Source organism: Macaca nemestrina, chromosome 15, assembly GCF_043159975.1.
Source record: "Macaca nemestrina isolate mMacNem1 chromosome 15, mMacNem.hap1, whole genome shotgun sequence".
Lineage (NCBI taxonomy): Eukaryota > Metazoa > Chordata > Mammalia > Primates > Cercopithecidae > Macaca > Macaca nemestrina.
In genome coordinates, this window is record NC_092139.1 from 60,949,462 (window position 1) to 60,972,377 (window position 22,916).

Here is a 22,916-nt window from a genome sequence, read left to right on the forward strand (position 1 = left end):
TCACTTACTTTAGATTCTGAGAATTTTATTGAATGACTTCCTGTGAGGTGGAATTTTAAAATATATTTAAAATTTGAGGAAGAGCTGCGAGTAGCCCAAGAGATTTTCATGATTATAGAGACACATTGCTAGAGGGGCCAACCGCAAGTTTGATCCCACTACTTGCTGGAAAGATAACATGGAACCTTCTGCTATCTAACCAAAGCTTCTGCACAGGATATAAAAAGCCTCAAGGTACAGATCTGATAGCAAAAGGGAAAGGGAACTCTGATCTCCCTGCAACAGTATTTGAACATCCCTGACTGTGGAGAACAATCCCAACTAATAGCGGTTAAAGAAAAGACAAATATGGCTTTCAAAGGATAACATACCGTGAAGGCCTAGGCTAAGACTAGCTAAGAGGTGGGCTCCAAATAAGATTTTTAGTGTAGGGCAAGCATCAACTTTCTCAGTATTTGTGTGGGTAAAGCTAGGAGGCCTAGCTGGCAGAGCAGGGTGCTGGGAACAACGACTGACCATAAGTACATAAACTAATAAACACCATAGCTTTGAACTCTATATATGAATCACCATGAAAACTAGGGGGTCTGCATCAGTGAAGGCAACCTGGTGGCAAAGGTCAGTCATTATCAGATTGCAGGATGGGTTACAATGGCAGCAAAACAGCAAGCGAGTCCATGGAAACAACAGAATGATCAGAACGGCCTTTTTTCCCGTTCTTCTGACTTGTAAAGAAAGATTGTCTTCCTTGAACTTAGGGAACCCCTTAGCTTCTTGGAAAATTCAAAGAAGGAAGACAAAGGAGACAGCCCGAGGGGACAATACAAGATTTTCTGCTAAATTGGACATTTCAAGACCCAATAACTAATTAGAAAAGTCAGGCCAGGCATGGTGGCTAGCATTTTGAAAGGCCGAGGCAGGAGGATTACTTGAGCTCAGGAGTTAGAGATTAGCCAGGGCAACAAAGTGAGACCTTGTCTCTACAAAATAATAATAATAATAATAATAATAATAATAATAAGAAGAAGAAGAAGAAGAATAGAAAAAGAAAAATAAAAAAAGAAAGAAAGGAAAGGAAAAGAAATCAAAGATGTGGCTCTTTTTATCCCATGCATGGGGATTATACTTAGAATAAAATGGACAACACTGAGGTCACCGGGAATAAAGGTGTTAAAAATCCTGAAAAAATCTTGCACTCTACTTTGAACTAACCTAGACTGCTGCTTGATTTCTGGCTAAAAGTAGACTAACTCATTGCTATTTCAAACCATCTGAACCAAACTATGAACTCTTATCTAATGTATAAGATAGAGTAGTTGCAATTATTTTAAACTTCAATTTAGTATCAACTGGTCTTTTGACATACACACTTACTTTGTCAAATGATGAGAAGTAGCGTAATCTTCTGCATCTCGTCCACACATGTCTTGAGTGAAGACATTAATATTTTGCTTAAGAAGGATGTTGACAATACCTGGTGAGTCATAGTGCACAGCAAGCATGAGGGCCGTTCTAAAATAACAAAGAAATAACTCCACTCAATAACTTTAATAAAGACTTTTATAAACAGTTAGTTTGAGACACTTTACCAATTTCATATCCATCTGTCAGTGTAGACGTAATAACCATTTGCATGTACTAGCTTGGGTCTATAAGCATCTAGGGTGCTCAAGCGTTCATCTTTGTAAATTATCACCAAGGCTAAAAGAAACGGACAGCAGGGAAGCCTCTTGTCCCACTGGCGTGTGACATAATACAAGTTGCTAATTTATAGTCCTTTGATGGCCAAGAAACTGTGCTGAGGTCAGTCATCTAAAGTAGGCAAAGATTTACATGAAGATTTCCCCATTGCTTTCCTACTCTGATATATTGTAATTGTAATCAGCTAGGGGTCAGATAAGAGTTATCTGCGGGCTGAAAACAACAACAACAACAATAATAATAATGACAATAGCAGTAGTCATAAACTAAAAGTCCACATTTTAAAAATTAAAAAAACTGCCAGGTGCAGTGACTCTTGCCCGTAATCCCAGCACTCTGGGAAGTCAAGGAGAACAGATCATGAGCTCAAGAGATCGAGACCATCCTGGCCAACATGGTGAAATCCCATCTTTACTAAAAATACAAAAATTAGACGGGCATGGTGGCGCACACCTGAAGTTCCAGCTACTTGGGAGGCTGAGGCAGGAGAATCGCTTGAACCTGGGAGGTGGAGGTTGCAGTGAGCCAAGATCACACCACTGCACTCCAGCCTGGCAACAGAGCTAGACTGTATCTCAAAAAAAAAAAAATTAATAAAACTAATACAAAACCCTTTAGCTAATAAAAGATTACAGTAACAAAAACATCCGATTATAAATAACAAATCTCATAAGAGAAGATTAATCCTACTATATACTGTTCTTTATGTGACTCAGTCTAAATATTTGTGGTCTACCTGATTATTTGTGGTGACATTTTTCACTGTATGCCAATAATTACACGAATCTTATTAATATTTCTGACTTGAGTGACTATTACCCCTCTAGAATACGCAGGCTTTTATTTTTTAAAAAAGAACTACTGTACCGTCTCAGACTATCAACGGCATGTACACTTGCTTTGTTTCTCAATAGAAATTCCACCATTTTCTCTTTCTTGCAAATAATAGCGAATAGAAGTGGGGTATTATTGTCCTATAAGACAGCAGAAAAAATTAATAATTCACAAAATTACATATTTATGAACTGAACTGAAAATCTTCTCTAGGATTCTTTGAACTTCAACATACAATATAGAAAGGAAGTAAATGAAAAGCAGTCCCCTCCTTCTCACTCCTCTGCGCTTTCTGATGTGCTGCTCTTTGCCTTGCAAACAACCCTCCTCTGTCTCCCCAGATTAACTGTGGTCATTGCCAAAATTCACTGTAAACATTTACCAGTCCCAAGAATCCTTGCCTTGATCATAGCACTTAGCATGCTACATTGTAATCATTTCATTGTTTCCCTCTGAAACCAAGAGCTTCTTGAGGGCAAGGGCTGTATCTTTTGTCTCTATAGCCCCAAAACCCTAAGACATAGTAGCAAATATTTTAAGTTTTTTACATAAATTAATGAACTAAATTACTATCTCTAAAGCAGTGTTTCTTAAACTATATTCCAAAGAATATTTGCTTTAGCAGAAGTATAATACCCCAAGAGAAAGACTCCATGACCTTCTGCATTTGCGAAGTATTACAAAATTGTATCTTACATCCAATAATCAAGAACTCTCTTGAATTTTACCTAATCCCCATTTCACAATACTATTTGTGGCAAATATTAACATTTAAGGAATTAAGAGTTTCAGAGAAACAGTTGCCAGAGCTTCCCAATACAGGTGGAGGATTCCTCTGGGTGGTACAAACTTGCTTGATTCACTTCTATCAGTGGTGTCAGGATGCCAGACGCCAATGTCAGGCACTCCTGCTCCAAAGGGGTCACTATGGAAATGAACTCTGAATTAAGAGAGATTGGCTTCAAATGCACTTATTTGCCTTATAAATAGTCCATGGTTTTTTTCCTAATACAAGAGAATAGATTTTTATCTTTACTGTTAGAAAGCTCAGTATGTTCTGTGTAAGAGAGACAGGTTTAAAAAACTTAAGAACAAATATTTGAAAAACCAAAGCTCAGTAAGAAATACTATTCTCAATTATAATGGTAATCCCAGGACACTAATGCAGCTCTACTTTTTAAATCCATTTTTATTGGCTTCCACTTAAATGGCTATTTAAAATTGTTTTTCATTTTAGGCAAAATACAAATCTGAAATAACAGCATAATGGCTTATCAATAAAAGTTCTCATACTGATCCATATGAATTATTTCTGGCATAATAAAACCAGTAAGTCACTTGCATTTTTAAAGGAGGGTGCTGAGGACAAAGATATAATATCTGCAATATTCATAAATTATCCAACTATAACCAGCAATAACCTAAAAAGGCTTCTAGGCATTCTTATGGACAGATAATTATTTCTGGTATATATAAAGAAAAGGAGTTTTAAAAACTTCTAAATTCTAAAATTCAACTCCATAATAGAGGAATTTACATACTCCATAGACTATATATTACAAACAAATCTACACACTGACTTCAAAATCTTGAAATCTTCATCAAAATATACTGTAACATAGGAGTTGTAAACTCAAATACTTACAAGGACAAAGGAAGGTTACCAGAGCAAGGGAAGTACTGAGGTGGGCACAATAGCAAACTGGAGAATACATGCCTTCTATAAAGGGGCAATCTCTGCACAGCAGACCAAACAGTGATAGAAACTCAGGAGACACCAGATTTGACTTTTTGGGATAAGCCTGAAGTCCAGATTTCTACACAAGTCTTCTAAATTTTACATGTTGATTCAACTTATAGAGGCAAATAAACAAATCTGTGTACCACATTAGAATATAGCCCTTGCTTTTTTATATTTACTATAAATGCGTTATGAAATGGTTGTGTATAATCCAAGTATTTGCATGTAAAGTATTTTCTTTCTCTAGTATCATATGTTTTACCAAAATATGAGGTGCTTGTATATAATAAAAATTGCTAAAAAGACTCATAATACCTGCTTCAAGAATTTTTCTAACATTTATTCATTTAAAATATGTTTGTATATAATTTTCCCAGATTGTTAACCAAATAGATCATTGGTTCATAGGACTGCTAAAACTAAATTATTAAAAGAATTCCTATTTGTATTCTTATTAACTTCATGGATTTCAGTGTTTAAAACTGCCATTTTGGTTATGATAAAGCTCTATACAACTAACAAACATACTGAGATAGTTCATAATACAACTTCAACTAAAAAAAAAGAGTTTAGGATTTGCTACTATTCTAATTGAGAAAGCCCAACTTGTAATGAAAATTTGTTGACACATAATCACCTGCATGGTGACTAAGAGACAACAAATCCTGACAGGGTCAGCCCCTACTTACTGAAAGATTACCCATAAGCAAATTTCTAAAGACTCTCTGAATGGTAGTGAATGATTCGTGGATGGAAGGAATGGTGTTATTCTGTCAGCTGAGGGATGTTGCCAATAATATTTCCTTTCACTTCCCAGTCACAGATGTAGAGAAAGACAGATAAGTCAGGGTAATATCATCAAACAGAAGAACTTTGAAGGATGTGGCACCTATCAAATGCCAAGTCTTCTAGAGATTTCTTACATTTTTGAGATACAGAAATTTATATATTGCACTTATCTATTCTGGGATTCTTAATCAGGAGTGTATCCGAACTTTGAAGGTTTTTTTAATTGGGTTTTTTTTTTCTTTTTCTACAATTGTTGTTAGAGACAAGAGTCTCACTATGTTGCTCAAGCTGGATTCAAACTCTTAGACTCAAGCTGGAACTACAGGAACATGCCACTGTGCCCAGCTTCAAGTAAACATTTTTAAACATGTTCAGGCCTTATTAGGTCTATTACATCAAAATCTTCAGGGGAAAGACTATGGTTGTAGATTTTTAACAAAATGTCCTCAGGTCACTGTAATGCCCAATTCTGAGAATTAGTGTAGCAGACAATCACTTCAGTCACATCTCTCACCCACATGGCTAATGCCCTTTATCAGTCAGAGATGTGACCAAAAAGATAAAAGGGTAAGAGATAGAGTCATTTATTAAAACTCCAGTTAATTTTCCTGGGTATGGCTAGAACAGGGACAAGTAAACTCAAAATCCCACTTGATTTTGCTATTTATAAGCTCCTTATCTCCCACTTTTCCACCAAGACATTCTAGATTTGAGAGGAGTCTTTAGACTCTTATCTAAGTGGCAGTTTCTGCCAGGATGGGCAATAAGTCAGTTAATAATTTGTTCCAGCTTCTGCTGAAGTTTTTCTCACTTCGTCACCACATATTCACTGCCAATCTGGTTTCCTCAGAGTCCTCCTAAAATTAATCTCTAGGCGAGTTTCAACTCACTCACTCTCTTTTTCAAACCGAAAATTATTAGACCCAAAGCTAAAGAGCACCTTGTCTCAACACATAAACTAGAAGAACAACAAACTAAAAACAACAACAATAACAACAACTCTTCCTCGCATTTTCCTTCGTTACCTGATTTCCAAGTGACCTGCATATTTCTGATTGCTCTCCTTTTCCCTTCCCATTTTTCCCTGAGAAATGATACGTCAGTTTTTCAGAAAATGAGCAGCAGCAGCAACATGTCCATTTATTGTAAGTTGCTTTAGTTTTGTTTGAGTTTTAAAATAAAGCCTATTTCCAGGGCATATTTTCTTTCCTGTGTTGTTTTACACTAATTAAGAAAAAAAAAAAAAAAAAACACCCTGCATAGAAAAAAAGTTGAAAAGGTTTTACCTTTAACAAATTTGCAAATATTTTCCAAAGCGCATTTTATAAAGCTGTGCCCTTGAATGCTTCTTTAAAAGTACCAATATTTAAAACAAAATCTTGTGCAATTATTTCAAAATAACTTAATTTACATTTGCATTCGGGGAATGGTTGAGCTTCCAAATATAAAAAAAAATCATTGACCCTTACCTATGTCAATGATAAAACAAATATTTTTGAAAGAAAGTTGATTGATCTATACCTTGTCCAGTGCTTCAATATTTGCACCATGGGAAAGTAGTTTTTCTGCCAGTGAGGTGCTCTCACTGTACACAGCATAATGGAGAGCAGTGTTGCCGTAGATATCCTTAAGGTTTGGATTGGCACCATGTTTCAGCAAAATAACGGCACAAGCCTCTTCCTGGCAATGGATAGCCTGTCAGTATTAGACCAAGAAACAGACTGTAAATTCTAAGAATTCAAAATACACATTCCACAGGTTTCACCAACTAGTTATATTTAAATGAGATCAATTCATTTTAATTCTATATATGTAAATCAAATCCATGTCAGGCTAAAAGAGTTGGCTCTAATATACCTGTATCAAGGGCGTTCTGTTTTCTTTGTCACAGATATCAATCTGGCACTTTCTGTTGATCAGGAGAGTTACCACTTTCTCATGGCCACTGGCACAGGCCAAATGTAGAGCAGTTCTACAAGAGCAAGAGGACTTTTTAGGAAACGGTAGTGCAACATCTCAAAACATACCATCATTCATGTCATTGTAAAAATTGAATAGCATGTTTTTCCTCTGCCTTCAAAACAAATACTTAATTTTTTTGAAGAAAGTGCAATGACAACAGCAGCCTATTTGAATAGAAAGAGCTCAGTCTGTAGATTCAGTTCAACTAGGGCTTGAGTCCTACTTTAAACGCTGTCACTTACCAATTATTGCTTAGCCTTTCTGTGCCTCAACTTCTTCATCAATAAAGATGACAATAGTAGCTATCTCATAGGACACCATCATGATGCTTAAATGAGAAGCTATGTGAAGTATTTAGAATAGTTCCTACAACAGCTCAATAACTGTAAGATTTTTGTTTTTTGAGACAAAGTCTCACTCTTTTGCCCAGGCTGGAGTGCAATGATGTAACTATACCTGGAACTCCTGGGCTCAAGTGATCCTCCATCCCCAGTCTCCTGAGTAGCTGGGACAACAGATGTGCACCAGCATGCCCAGCTATTTATTTAAAAATGTAGAGTAAGAACCTCACTTTGTTACCCAGGCTGGTCTCAAACTCCTGGCATCAAACAATCTTCTCACCTCAGCCTCCCAGAGTTCTGGGATTACAGGTGTGAGTCACTGCACCCGGCCAGATATTATAATTGTTAGTATTACTACTACTTAACAAAAGCATTTTAATTAGGTAGAATGACACAATTATACCTACTTTGCAGGATGGCTTAATGAGTAGGTCACATTTTAACAACTCTGACATTGGAATGCCACTTATAATTCATGATTTATTATAACTCTAACTGGTAGCATTTTAAAAATTATCTTATTGATATATAAAATAGTGGAGCATCACACGATCCATGAGACCTTACATTAAGTAGAATATGGTAACTCAGCACTAGGGCAGTTCCAGGCATGTAACTGAAACTGAAATACATTTCAGTTCTTAAAGGGACTATGGGGAAAAAGCACCGAAATAACAATCATGCATTTTTTAAACAAATTAATTCTTTGATTTTCAAACAACTTGAAGTCAAAGGAAACTCATGAGTCAAATGAATTTGTATGGCTCATTTTATTCAATTCTTATACTTACAGAATATATGTAAATAAGACTTTCCAATGATTAATATTAGGATTTAAAACTGATAAACTTTTGAAAGGGCAGTTCAAGGTTATCTTCTACCATTTTCTAACTTCAGAAATGCTTTTGTTTGAAAGGTGGGAGATAAAGTTTCAAGGAGATGAAGTCCCAATATTCCTATTGTAAATCTCTCAGCTTGTGCAGACAGGGCAGGTAAACATGAAGTTTTTAAGGATACAAGGGTCCTGAGAGATAGTAGAGTATGTCTGCTACATAACAGGTACTCAGGTTATGCTTGATGCATAAATGGAATGAAATAATGGATAAATATAGCTGGGGAGTTCACTATTTTTAAATAAACTCCTATAAAGCAATATTTTTGCAATAGTAATTATTTATATGTGTTATTTTTTATTTTTAAAGAATACAATTAAAATGAAGTGATTAATCTACCATTGTTTGAATAAATGGAATGAGTATATAAGAAAAACATGTGCATAATAAAATATATAGATAATAAAATCTGGAAACACAGATAAAAACATTCCCTTCTTCTGAAGACGCTAAACATTCAAAGAAGATAACATTACACACAATAACGATAAAAAGTAGAAAGCGAGAAATTATTTTTATCAGTGCAAGATTCATATTTCTCTCTTCCCAAGGATGATTCCATTAATACTAAACTTTTACTAGAAGTTTTGTACATGCTCACTGCAGCAATCACAGATAAGAAAAAGGAAAAAAAAACACACTTTACTTAAAATGCAAATACTCGCAGGGCGCGGTGGCTCACGCCTGTAATTCCAGCACTTTGGGAGGCGGAGAAGGGTGGATCACCAGGTCAGGAGATTGAGACCATCCTGGCTAACACGGTGAAACCCAGTCTCTAGTAAAACTGGGTGCTGACGAGTTGATGGGTGCAGCAGAGCAACATGACACAAGTATATATATGTAACAAACCTGCACGTTATGCACATGTACCCTAGAACTTAAAGTATAATAATAATAAAATTAAAAAAAAAAAATTAGTCGGGCGTGGTGGCAGGCGCCGGTACTCCCAGCTACTCGGGAGGCTGAGGCAGGAGAATGGCGTGAACCCAGGAGGCAGAGCTTGCAGTGAGCCGAGATTGGGCCACTGCACTCCAGCCTGGGTGACACAGCAAGACTCCATCTCAAAAAAAAAAAAAAAAAAAAAAAAAAGCAAATGCTCAGAAATTACAAATTTTATCATATTTGGTACTTTTTTTTTTTTTTTTTTTTTTTTTTTTTGCTAAAACAAGACCATAGTATGTTTGCGTATATACAATTTAGCTATTTCTTTTCCTCGCTGGCTATAGCAAAATACATCTTGACACATCAACTTACTTCTATACCTATTGCCACCTTCAATGGTCACATATTATTCCATCCTATGGATGCAACTGAAATTTATTTATAGGATCCATTCACTGGGTTCTTTTTAAAATAAGTTCCGTGAAAACTAAAGTGCATGTATCTTTATTTCCTAAGGGCATCTTAGTATAATGGAATTGATGAGTAAAGAGCATACACATTTTTTAAATGTAGTACTTACCACCAAATTATCTATTTGAAAAGTAATCAGCAACTTAAACTTTTAAGTAGCAGTATAAAACATCCTCACAAATATTGTGGATAGAAAACTGTTTGATTCCTCTTTTAAATTCTTATACCAGAAATGAGAAGGATTTTTTCCTATATACATAAGTAACTTGTAGATCTGGGGAAAGGTACTTTGCCCACTTTTACAGTGTTTGATGATTTGATTTGAAAGAATTTCCTGTAAAATGAAGATGTACTTTTCATCGAATGTGTATTATAACTTTTCATCTAATGTATATATATAACTGATATATATAACATATTATATCTGGAATATATATGGTATACATATCAGTAATATCTATATCTTATCATATATAATGAACAATATAGGCTGGGTGTGGTGGCTCACACCTGTAATCCCAGCATTTTGGGAGGCCGAGGCAGGCAGATCACTCGAGGTCAGGAGTTCGAGACCAGCCTGGCCAACATGGTGAAAGCCCCTCTCTACCAAAAATACAAAAATTAGCCAGGCTTGCTGGCACCTGCCTGTAATCCCAGCTACTTGGGAGGCTGAGGGAGGAGAATTGCTTGAATCCAGGAGGTGGAGGTTGCAGTGAGCCAGGATTGTGCCATTGGACACCAGCCTGGGCAAAGAAGCGAGACTCTGACTCAAAAAAAAAAAAAAAATAAAAGAATATAATGAATTCCCTATAATTTTTCATCTGAAAAATTTTCATCTGAAAAAAATATATATAATATATTAAATATTTTTCAAGTAAGCTCTCTTTTATTTTGTTAACTTTTTTTCTGAAACATAGTTTTAATTTTTAGTTTGCTAAATCAACCTTCAGAATGTCTGCTTACGAGGTCATTCTTAGGAAGGCGTTTGTCAACATAAAATGTACCTGTAAAATAAGCATTTGTATTTTTCTTCTGGTACTTTACTCATTTGCACATGTAAACATTTCAGTCTGTATTCCATCAGGAACTCATGTTTGTGACATAAAATTTCATTAGTTTTCTTCAAACAACAGGCACTTTTTCATTAATAATTCATCCTTTCCTACTCATCAATCCTTACGTATATCTTACATAATTTCAATGATTCTGGGTTTCCTATTGTGTTCCATGCATCTGTCTTTTCAGCTGTTAGCAAACAATTAATTGTAGAAATTAATAGCACATTTTGCTATCTAGAGGAGCAAGTGTTTTTTTACTCCATTATGAGATTTAAAAAAATGTCTTCACAGTAGTGAAAGACAGCAGGTGTCATACAAAAATGTTAAAACCTTGGTATTTTCATTCGGTCTATGTAAAACTGACAAACAGAGAAAGAGCTCACATTTTGAGAAAAATGTTCCTTTCCATTCAAAAACACAGAACCCACCTCCCACTTCCAAGTTGCTCTCTAAGAACCTTCAGTAAAGAAGCTACCTACACAGGTGGATACGGATGTAAAACGGACAGTTTTATCTGAGAACTTTTTGCCTACTGAAAATCACTCATGGTATTTTTGATAGGGGAATTAGTTCTCTCATTAGGCACCTCCTATAATGTATACAAACCATGTTTTAAAGGTGTTCCTTAAAAATAATAACACCGGATATGCTTAACTTTGTGAGTTAAATCACTCAAATTCTCCACCAATTGCTCCAGCCAGAGAATTATGTCGGATGGAAAACAGCTGAGGGTCCGCTTGGCTTCGCCCCTCAGAGGGTGCCCGGCGCCCTCCAAGGCCCAGTCCCAGGGGCTGCGGGGAAGCCGGGCCTGGGGACCCCCTCCCACCCCGGACTGAGCCCCCGCTCCCCGCTACCTGTGCTGCTTGTCCAGGGCATCCAGGTCGCCGCTCCTGCGTGCCAGGCAGCGCTCCACTTCCGCGGCGTCGCCCTTGACAGCCGCCTTGTGGATCTTCTGCAGTTCGGAGTCCCGGATTCGGTACCCGGAACCGGTGTAGACGTGGTCTATGGAGCCCAGGACCCTCTGGCCCCTGCGGCTCCCGAAGCCGAAAAACTTCATGGTAGTGAATTCTTCTCAGACCCCCAACCACCGACCGGCTCTTGAATGGGGGCAGCTCCCTGTCACCTTTTCACCACCCCCCACCCGCCCCTGCCGACCCAGCCCCAAATCCAACCCCAAGTCCCGATCCAACCCCAAATCCGTGATCCAACCCCCAGTCTGCGATCCCAAGTCTATGATGTACTCCAAAATCCGAGATCCAGCCGGGTCCACCACAGCCTTCAGCAGGGACACTCGCAGCCTCCGACCTCTCAGACCCAGTGAGCCTCGCAAAGCCGTTGGGCGCGCGCCTGCACCGCGGTGGCCGCCCGGCTCCCGGAAGCCGCTCCCTGGCTGCGCGCGCCGGCAGGTGGGGCTGCAGCTCCAGGCGGGTGCCACTAGGCTCGCGGGTTCTCCTGGGCATCTCCGGGCGGCCCCAGGATCCTAGGCGGGCAGCCAGCCAGGCCTGAGGAGGAGGACTTGTGTGGCCTTGCGGCCGCCCCGCTCCTCCTCCGCAGGGAGATCGGGTGCTGGCGAGGGCACTCAGAGGCCACCGGAGTGGCTTTGCAGATAGCCTGGCTTCACGCTGAGGCTCTGGCCCTGGAGTCTGTGTGGCTAGTGTCCGGTAGTGGAAAAGGCATGGAGAGTCAGGGGCTGCTCCTTCCTCCACCCGACCTAGCCGCTGCCAGTGCCCGACTGCGCGGTTTGCAGCTGCAGATCTGGCAATGGCGCGGGATGGTGGAACTTCCCTTGGATGTCCTCAGGGTCGCCGAGTGCACAGCCCACCTGGCCTCAGGGTCTGCTCCTCTTGGACATCTCTCCGGATCCTGGGCCCTGGCACTAAGCAATCTGTATCCACATGCATGAGACTGAGCGGCTGCTGGCTGGGCCGATCGCCTGACTTCGCTGCCTGGGCGTCTGGGCTCAGGATCCGCGCTGCTGGGGGCACGGGCCTGGTCTGGGGTGTCCAGTCACTTGCAGTGGCTCGTATGCCAGCGGGGACTGGAGGCCTGGTACCTGATGTCCTCAGGGTCATGTGCATCACCTGCCCACTGGAGGCTCTGCTCTGATTTGGTCTCCTCCAACAACACAGGGGCTGCCGGGGTGGGCTCTTCGTGGTAACTGGCATGGTATTAAGCAGCAGGTTCCCACCCTGGTGCCGCTGCTGTGCAGATTGCCTGACTTGGTCGCCCAGGTCTGCGTGGCAGGTGTGCAGATAGGGTGAGGGGCACTGAGGGTCAGGGGGTTGCTCTGTCTTCTCTGCCCGTGTGCAACTTGCAGTTCTGCAGTTTTCTGCAACAGCTGAGGCGCTGGCGGGGGAAAGCAGAACTCCGCTGGATGGCGTCAGGGTTGCCAGCAGAGAGTACAGCCCGCCAGGCCTGAGGGTCCGCTCCTTTTCCACTTGCTCTGAAGCCTGACCCAGATGCTGAGCACTCTGCCTGGATGCAGATAGGGCTGACTGATCGATTGCAGAGCCGGTCATCTGGCTTTGCCACTGAGGCATCTGGCCCCAGGATCCGCGATGCTGAGGGTGGCCAGGCAGTTGCTGCCCACGTGCAGGTGGCAGCTGCAGCTTGGGCACCGACAGGGATTGGCGGGGCTGGTACCTGATGACCTCAGGGTCGCCAAGTGCACTGCCTGCCCAGCCCAGGGTCAGTTCCTTTTTGGCCTGCGCCAACAGCGCAGGGGCCATGGTGGCTCAGTTCTCTGTGGAAACTAGGATGGGGTGAGCTGCTAGTTCCCGTCCTTTGGCCGCCTGGCCAACTGTCAGACTTAGCCGCTGCCGCCCAGGCATCTGTCTCTAGGGTTGCAGTTACTTGGGTGGAAGTGGGGATCGGGGTGGGCGTGGAGCGTCACCAGTTGCCAGGCCAGCACTGCCTTTGCAACATATTCAGATGGTGGCGGCAGCTTGGCAAGAACTCAGACCCAGCCAACGCTCCCACCCAAGTGCCAGTTCCCGACTCTGATGCCTCCACCCACAGAGCCCTGTCCCCCAGTGATATCCGCTACTCCGTGTCCGCTGTGCCTAGGGATCCCAGGCGGTCTCAGCAACACAGAGCGAGAGGGAGCGGGCCCGGGGAACCATGGCGGGTATGGGGGCCCTGCAGTGCTCAGGATTCCTGCAGAAACGCTGTGTGCTTGCTGCGCTGGAGCAGGAGCAGGAGCAGGAGGAGGTCAGGTCGCCCTCTAGAGTCTGGAGTCCGAGGAGTCTCCTTCTTTGGAGGCCAATTCTGTTGCTGCAACCTCTGCCGCCACCAGCAGGGCAGCCCCTGATAGAGCCCCTAACCTACCGCCCGCTGTTGGCCCCGGGATAGAGCCCCTAACACCCTCCCCTCCTGACCTGGTGATCTGCCCGCCTCGGTCTCCCAAAGTGCTGGAATTACAGGCGTGAGCCACCACACCGGGCCTCTTCTAAGAGTTTTATCGTCTTCCCTTTTACACTTAGGTCTAAGATCCACGAAAGTCAATTTTTGAGCATGAAGTGAAGTCAGGTCCAGCCACAGTCTTTTGCATGCGGCTACCCTGTTGGCTCAGCACCATTTGTTGAAATGATTGCTTTCAACAATCGTGGAATTGTCTTGGCACCTTTGTTGAAAATTAATTGACTGTAAATATGAGGGCTTATTTCTGGACTCTCAATTCTATTCCATTGATCTATAGGTCTATTCTTGTTTAGTACCTCACTGTCTTGATTTTGTAGCTTAGTATTTTAACAGCAAGTTTGGAATCAAGAAATGTGAATTCTGCAACTTTGTTTTTCCGTTTCAATATTGTTTTGAGTATTCTTGGCCCCTTTGAATCTCCATATGAATTTTAGGATCGGCTAGTCAATTTCTGCAAAAAAAAAAAAAAAAAAAAAAAAGCTGAGAATTTTGATAGGAATTGTGTTAGGTCTATAGATCAATTTGGGGTATATTGTCATTTCAACAATAGTAAGTCTTTTGTTTCATGAACATGGGATGTCTTTCCACTTATTTAGGTCTTCTTTCATTTCTTTCAAAAAAAATCTAGGTTTTAGAATGTAAGTTTTGGAGTTTTTAATTAAATTTATTCCTAAGCATTTTATTATGTTGGTGATATTGTAAGAAGAATTTTTAAAAACTTCCCTTTGAGATTGTTCATTGCTAATATGGAAATACTTTTTTTTGTGTTTTTATATATTGACCTGGTATCCTGTAACCTTGTTGAACTATTTTGTTAGTTCTACCAGCTTTTTTTTTTTTTTTTTTTTTTTTTTTTTTTTTTTTTAGTGGATTCCTTAGGATTTCCTATATACAAGATCCTGTTATTGGCAAATAGGGGTGTTTTTACTACTTCTTTTCTGATCTGGATGCCTTCTATTTTTCTTTTCCTGTCTAATTGCCCTGGCTAGGGCCTCCAGTACAATGTCCAACAGAGTGGCAAGAATGGACCCCGCTGTCTTGTTCCTGATCTTTCATCATCAAATATCATGCTTGCTGTGTGATTTTTGTGTCTTTCATCAGGTGAGGGACACTCCCTTATATTCCTAGTTTGTTGTGCATTTTTATCATGAACAGGTGAATTTTGTCAAATACTTTTCTGTATCTATTGGAGGATCAGATGGTTTTTGTCCTTTGTTCTCTTAATATGTTGCATTACATCAATTGATTTTTGAATGTGAAACCAACCTCACATTCTTGGGATAAATCCCATTGATCATGGTGTGTAATCTCTTTCCTATGTTGTTGGATTTGATTTGCCAGCATTTTGTTGAGGATTTTTTTTTTTTTGTATCTGTATTTGTAAGAATTATTGGTCTGTAGTTTTCCTATATCTCTTTCTGCTTTTGTCATCAGAGTAATGCTGGCCTCCTAGAGTGATTTGGCAAGTATTTCCTATTGATATTTTTTGGAAGAGTTTGGGAAACACTGGTATTAGTTCTTCTTTGACTGTTTGGTAAAATTCATCAGGGAAGCCATCTGGACCTGGGATTGTGGACAATTTTTCAATTATGAATTAAATCTCTTTTTTGTTTTAGTTCTATTAAGATTTGTGATGTCTTCATTCTGTTTCAGTAATTTGTGTGTTTCTAGGAATTTGTCCATTTCGTGTCTAGTCTGTTGGCATGTGGTTGTTCATAGAGTTCCCTCAGAATCCCTTTTATTTCTCTAGGGTAGGTATGATATCCTCTCTTTCACTCCTGATTTTAGCACTTTGAGTCCTCTCATTTTCTCTGTCACTCTAACTAGATGTTTGCCAATTTTGTTGATCTTTTCAAAACATCAACTTTTGTTTTGCTGTTTTTTTTTCTATTGTTATTTATTCTGTTCTAACATTTCATTCCTTCTGCTTGCTTTGGGTTTAATTTGCCCTTTTTCTGGCTTCTCAAAGTAGAAGATCGGGCTATTGATTTGAGATCTTTTATAATACAAGCACGTAGAAGCAGAAATTTCCCTGTAAGCATCGCTTTAGCTGCATCCCATAAGTGATTGTGTGTTGTGCTTTCATTTTCACTTCATTCAGTAGCTTCTAATTCCCTTTGTGATTCTTTTCTTTGATCCATTCGTTCTTTAGCAATGTGTTGTTTAATTTCCACTTACTTGTGAATTTTCCAATTTTTCTTCTGCTACTGATTTCTAATTTAATTACATCACGGTCAGAGAATATCCTTTGTATGATTTCAACATTTTTGAATTTATTGAGCCTTGTTTTGTGGCTTAGCATATATTCTATCCTGGGAAGCATTCCCTGTGCTTGAGAAGCATGTGTCATAGTGTTTACCTGAGCTGGGAAGGGCTTGGTGCGGACTAGAACAGAGGGAGGGGAGGCTCAGTACAGGTGTGCTGGAAAGAGCCCCCATTCTCCACGTTCTTGGGAGGAAGCACACCCCAAAGGCCCCCGCAGCATTCCTACCTCCCTGGAGCTTTTCTGATCAAGAAGGAGTGTCTGGCCTGCAGAGGGGCCACCGCTGTGTTTGACATGTCCTACTTTTGGAAGTTGTACCTGGTGGGACTGGATACAAGGAAAGCTGCCGACTGGCTCTTCTCCGCAGATTTCAGCCAACCCCCAGGTATGGAGGCTGGGGTTGGGGGGAATGTCTCTGTCTCTCCATGGGCACAGCCGCAGGCACTGAGATGACCTGGCAAGTCATCCTGTCCCCTCGGGCACCCTGAGCACACTGCTCCTTGCCCTCACCTGGCCTTGGGCCCCCCTCTCTGGCCCCCTTTGCCCCATCCCAGGCCCCAGGCCCTCATTACTTTCCTCCACCTCTCTCTCCCACCTTCCTTCTCCTCCTCACCTCTGCCTTCCTCTCTACTCTATTCCAGAAAGGATATGTGGCAGCTGACCCTCAGCCACCTCTCTCCTGGGACTGGGGGGCCCAGTTGCCCCCATGCTCTCACAGGTGGGATTGCCAGAATTAAATAGAAACACAGGATGCTCAGCTACTTTTGAATTTTGAATACATAATGACTCATTTTTAATATAAGTATGTCCCAAGCCATATTTGGGACATACTTGGGATCTTCATCTGCCTTTTCGTCACCCACCCACCCAAAAGCTTACGCATCCCCATCTTCATGAGTGTCCAAGGCTGCCAGAACAGAGGATCACAGACCCGGTGGCTTAAAACAACAGCAATTTGTTGTCATGGTTCTGGAAGCTGGAGGTCAAAATGAGGGTGTCTGCATCTGACACTCTGCAGAGGACCCTTCCTTGCTCTTCCAGCTGCTGGTGGCGGCCAGGAATCTTGGCCTTCCTTGGCGTGCAACTGCATCACTGTAGTCTCTGTCTGTGTCACATGGCCTTATCCAGGTGTTCTTTGTCTCTCTCTTTTTTATTTGTTTATTCATTTTTGAGATGGAGTCTAACTCTATCGCTCAGGCTGGAGTGCAATGGCATGATCTTGGCTCACTGCAACCTCTGCCTCCTGGGTCCAAGTGATTCTCTTGTCTCAGCCTCCAGAGTAGCTGGGATTACAGGCATCCACCACCATGCCCGGCTAATTTTTGCATTTTTAGTAGAGACGGGGTTTCACTAGGCTGGTCTCAAACTCCTGACCTCAGGTGATCCACCCACCTTGGCCTCCCAAAGTGTTGAGATTACAGATGTGTGACACCATGCCCAGCCGTGTTCTCCTCTTATAAGAACAGCAGTCAGATTAGATGAGGACCCACACTAACGACCTCACTTTAACCTGATCACATCTGCAACGACCCCATTTCCAATTAAGATCACATTCCCAGTCCTGGAGTGAGGACTTTCAGATATATTTTGTGGGGATCACAATTCAACACCTAACATCATCTCTCCAGTCAGCCAACCAACAAACCCACTTCCCAGACTCCTAGGCACCTGCTGCTCACCTCCCATTAATCCAGCCACACACTTAGTCTTCCATCCGCCCATCCACCAGCCCACACATCCCTGTTTCTCCATACATCTGTTCTGCCTTCTACTCACCCACTCCCATCCTCCCATCCATCTGCCCACCTTCCCATCTGTCCATCCATCCTCCATCCACAAAGTAACTTATGCCACAGACATTTATGGAGTCTTCTCCAGTACCAGGCACGGTGCTAGGAGCCCTAGAATGAATGGGGGACATGAATCCTGTCCCTAGAAACTTCTCAGCATGGTGGTGGATGGGTGGGAGTGGCCAGTGCCAAGGCATTTCAAGAACAAAGAAGCTTCCTTCTCGCAAGGATGATGGTGATGGGATGACCCACCCATGGCCAGTTCTCTCTGGTTCATTCATCTGAAATGGCATCCCTGGGCTGAGGGGCTCTCCAGGTCACCTCCCAGTAGGGCATCCTGTCTGGGGGTTATCCAGCCTTTGTGACAAGCAGCTGCCCTTTTGAGCAGCCCTGGGGAAACTGAGGCAGCACAGACCCGGCTGGGGCCTCAGCACAGATCCGGCTTTCTTCTCCCTCTCACAGGCTCCACCATGTACACTTGCATGCTCAACCACTGTGGGGGCACCGAGAGTGGCCTGTCAGTTGCCTGGCACCCACTCACCAGACCTCCCTGCTGGCCCCTGCCTTTGAAGTTATGGGATGCCTCTATGTGCACGGTGCTGTGACTGCGACCTGCTCTGTGGACTGATGGTTGTGGACAGGGCGGGATGGACGGGATGGGCTGCTGACGGCAGCTCTGTCATTAGCTGTTGTGCCCACTGTGGTCAGGGCTGGGAGATTAGAGATCTCGTTTCAGGCTAACTGCAGACTTTGTTCAGGTGGCACTGCTGGAGCTCCCAGTACTCAGTGATTGCATCTTTGCACCTGTCCACACTGCTGCGTTTTGGGGCGGCTGCAGCGTGGGCATGCTCAGCTCGGTTGCCCAGAACAGAGCGTGCCAACGATAGGCTGTGCCTCCCACTCAGAGCAGTCAGCTCCTTTCTGCCACTGACATCCTTGCTGGGATGGCTTCTCAGCCCATGTGACCCCCTAGTCTGAGGCATTGGCAGTCCCTTAGAAGATGTCCGGCTTGAGGCTCACACTGATGCCTGATTGCCCTCTGCAGTCCCTCCATGTCTGCTTCCATGTCCTCTGTGACAGGTAGCTCAGTGCCCTCAGTGACGGGTAGCTCAGTGCCCTCATGCCTTGTTTGCTCAGCCCCGACTGTTACATAGAGCCAGGACCTGCCTCCTGTCCCTTTGGCTCCCTGATCCTGTCCCTGGGTTCACACAGAAGCCATCTGATCTCTCGTCCTGTAACCCATCCTCACCAGGGATGAAGAAGCGGAGAGGGAAACATTCTCTCCAGGAAGGGGCATTGCGGCCTCTGGGATGGGACTTGCACAGGGGAAGGTGCTGACTGTTCAGCTCTTTGTGTTGCCCCCAGGGTGGAGGCACTGTCAGGGGTGAGGGCCCAGCTCATTCAGAAAACCTGGCATCTCCTGGTTCTTGATCTGACTGTGCTGCTGGCAAATGTAGTTGTTTTCTCACTGGGACACGGCCAGTGTCAAGCCCCAGTTTGGGTACTGGGGGAAAGAGGCAAGGGGAGAAAGGGCTCACTCATGATCAGCTCATGACCCGCACCTTCAGCAGCAGTCCTTGAGCACCGACTGTGTGTCAGGCTCGGTTTGAGGCAGGGAGGACCCCGCAATGAACCAAACACAGAAGGTTCTGGCCCATGTGGAGTTTCTATCTCTGGTGGGAGAAAACAAGATTAAAAAAATGAAAGAAGTGGAAGGTGTAGGATGTTAAATGGGTCAAGAGGAAAAATGACCAGAGGGAGTGGGATATTGGGGAACCTCTGGGGTGCTGCCGAAAACAGGGAATAGTGAGGTGAGCCCTTTAGGCTCGAGGCTGGTGGCAGAGATGAGCTGTGAGCATGAGTGAGGGGTCCTGTGGGGTGTGCAGATCTCGCCTACTGCTTCCCTCCTGCCGTTGGTGATGTGGAGGCTGAGAGAGCCATGGGATGAGCCTGAGCGCGTGTGCTTCCTGGATCTGTGAGCTCATTCATTCACTAATTTCCTCAACAGTCATTGTGGAGCCTGTACTGTGTGGCAGTGCCAGGGCAACCAGAGCCGGGAGCAGTTGAAAGAGGCTGGTGGGGCTTCAGGGACTCCACAGTGGGCTGTATGTGCAGATGGGTGCAGGAAGGGCCCTGTGACATCTGGAGGGGGACACACAAGGGGATGGGAAAGAGCTTGTTAGGGAAGGCCGTGCAATGGCTCTGAGCTTGGATGAGCAAGGCTTCCTGGAGGAGATGGCTAGCCTGAGCTTGGAAGAATGGGTAGGAGCTGCTGGCTACAAGGGTGTGGAGGTGAGAACTAGTGTGACCTGCCCATCACTGGTCCTCTCTGGGTCATTCAGCTGAAATGGCATCCCTGAGATGAGAGGAGTGATGGCCGTAAGGAGCTGGGTATCAGCCCCCAGGAGAGGGGTGGCCCAGGCACAGCCCATAGCCACAGCCTTAGTGAGTCTAGCTAGGGAGACAGCAGAGGGGCCAAAATGAAGTCACAGGTCACCAAAATCCTGGCCAGGTCCTGCCACTGCCTGGCTCAGTGACCTGCCTCCCTGAGCCTCAGTTTCCCTTGGCTGGGGAATGAGGACCTTGCTCATCCCCCCTCATAAGGGAAGCTGTCGGGAAAGTGCTTTGAACACTGAGCCATCTCCCAGTGGTGCACAATTAGCTTTCCAGAGGATTCTGGTGGATTCCTAGAACTGAGGGCTGGAGATTGGCGGTGCTGGCTGCTGGAAAGGTTTGCACTTGGTGGGTGTGGGGTTAGCGCAGTGAGTCACATCCCCCAGGGCTCTGCAGGTCTTGGGGACACCACTCAACAGGATAAAACCACAATGTGGGCTTTGCTTTACTTTCAGGCTTCAAAACTGCACTATTTGAGTTATGAATATGCATGGACATTAAATATGCATGTATTGAATATGTGTGCTACCTACCCATGCTACATCAGATCACCATGAAGTTGAGAGAATGTGATGATTTACATGTGATCAAGGTGGCATACAAAGCAGCTGTCAATCTTAAAGGTAATTTTAAATGATCTTCATTGATCTTTTTGTAAGATTACAAAAGGACACATGCTCCTAGGATCCATTCCAATGATACTGAAAAGCACAAAATAAGGTGCACAGCCCACAGCTCCCCACTACACCCAGTGCCGATGGTGCAAGCCCCCGGGCCACCCTGCCTTCTCACTGCTCTCTGCCATGTCGGCTTTGCAGGCCATGCCTGGACCTGGGCTGACTGGCCTCTGGCCTCAGGACTGGCAATTTGTTTTCAGGGAAGTTGATCATGGATGGTCAGGGCCATAGGAGTCCAGGTCCATCAGCTTCCATCTCCCTGGGCACCAGACAGCCTCAGTAGCTCCCATGCCCTCCTGGGAGAGGCCTGAGATGGCTGCAGACTGGTGGGGCCACCCAGGAACCAGGGGCCTGAGAGTCACTGTGTGTGTGTATGTGTGTATGTGTGTGTGTGTGTGTACGTCAGAGAGTGTGTGTGTGTGTGTGTGTGTGTGTGTGTGCTGGGGAAAGTGAAGTGAGGTGGAGTGTGTGTCTGGCACTGGACTGAGGACGCCATCCAGAAATGGCCCCAGCCTAGGAGTCGGGGAACTCCTTGCGGACTGGCTTGTCTCTTTGCCTTCATTCTCCATTGTGCTCACAGTGTCAAGAGGAGGAAGGGAGGAAGCAGCCTGGCTGGGGCCTGCCCAGGGTCCTGAGAGGTCTCTCGTCCAAGGGATGCTCCCAATAGCCCTGTGGGGTCAGATCTTGTGGGTCTGCCCCTTTTACAGAGGAGAAAATGGGGGCTCAGAGAGGTGAGAAGTGAGCCTGGTGAACCACAGAACTGCATTGGGGCCAGGCTGGCCTAGGCCTGTGGGTTCCCAAGACACTGTCCTCCCAGGGTGGGGGCATCCCTGTGAGGAGGGCACAGAGGGGTGGGTGGTAGGGGTTGAGAAGCAGGTCCTTCTCCTAACTCCCATGGTTCAGAGGATACTCTGTGCAGATCACGGATGTGGGGGACCGAGGGAGGGACAGATATGGTCCCTGAGCACTGTGAAGGCACAGGCCCCTGACAGGGAATTTGTTTTCTCAGCCTGCAGACCCTTGGGCCACCTGCTCTGTCCCTGCCTCCCAGGCCCTGACATCCTACTGTATGTTCAGGGGACAGTGACTACCTGGCCGTGGGCAGGGCCGTGGCCCAGCACAACTGATCTCACATCACCACCGTGCTGCAGGGCCAGAAGTTCCGGTGCTACCTCATCGACAGCTCCGAGGACCTGGGCATGGTCAGCATCCAGGGCCCAGCCAGGTGAGAGAGAACTGGTAGCCTGCCCCTGGGCACAGCTGCTCCCTGGACCCAGGCCCTCCAACTGGCCCTTGGGCAGAACCATCTGTCCAGAATGGGACATTCTGAAGAGTTAAGCACAGTGGTATACCAGAGATGCCACTCTGAATAAATAATCTTCAAAGCACTGGAATGCAGATAAGCCCACAGCATGAGTCAGACTGAACTTTATAGCTGTTCAGTCACCGAGGACCCCAGGATCCCAGAGGGGAGGGCAGTCTGCATCACCAATGCAGTCTAAGAACTACCGTCCACCATCCCGAAATGGGCAGAACCAGGTTGGCCCTGCTACGTAGGCAGAATAATATCCTACACCGAGGTGTCCCCAGCTCCGCCCTAAACACCCCTCATGACAAGGTCTCCACATGGCTTATCCATGCATTCATTCATTCTGTAAACACCTGCCAGGCTGTTTTCCCCACCCACGAGAAGCCAGGAT

The 22,916-nt window shown here is 44.2% G+C and overlaps 1 protein-coding gene across 10 annotated transcripts in view; it reads right to left on the reverse strand.

The window, feature by feature from the left end:
- Nucleotides 1-12,031, reverse strand: part of LOC105465829 (putative ankyrin repeat domain-containing protein 20A2) — an 83,892-nt gene extending 71,861 nt beyond the window's left edge. For 8 of the 10 annotated variants that reach the window (XR_011613673.1, XR_011613671.1, XR_011613672.1 and 5 more), the window contains exons 1-5: nt 11,527-11,789; nt 6,923-7,037; nt 6,587-6,760; nt 2,569-2,675; nt 1,375-1,512 (exon numbers count right to left, since the gene is read on the reverse strand). Coding sequence is in view for 1 of the 10 variants with exons in the window: in XM_071079785.1 (XP_070935886.1) it covers nt 1,375-1,512; nt 2,569-2,675; nt 6,587-6,760; nt 6,923-7,037; nt 11,527-11,729 (737 nt within the window). In the remaining 9 variants the exon portion in view is untranslated. Of the gene's footprint in view, nt 1-1,374; nt 1,513-2,568; nt 2,676-6,090; nt 6,235-6,586; nt 6,761-6,922; nt 7,038-11,526; nt 11,790-11,913 lie in introns of those variants that run through there. The other 2 variants (XR_011613677.1, XR_011613678.1) reach the window with 2 other exon arrangements.
- Nucleotides 12,032-22,916: the final 10,885 nt, after the last annotated feature.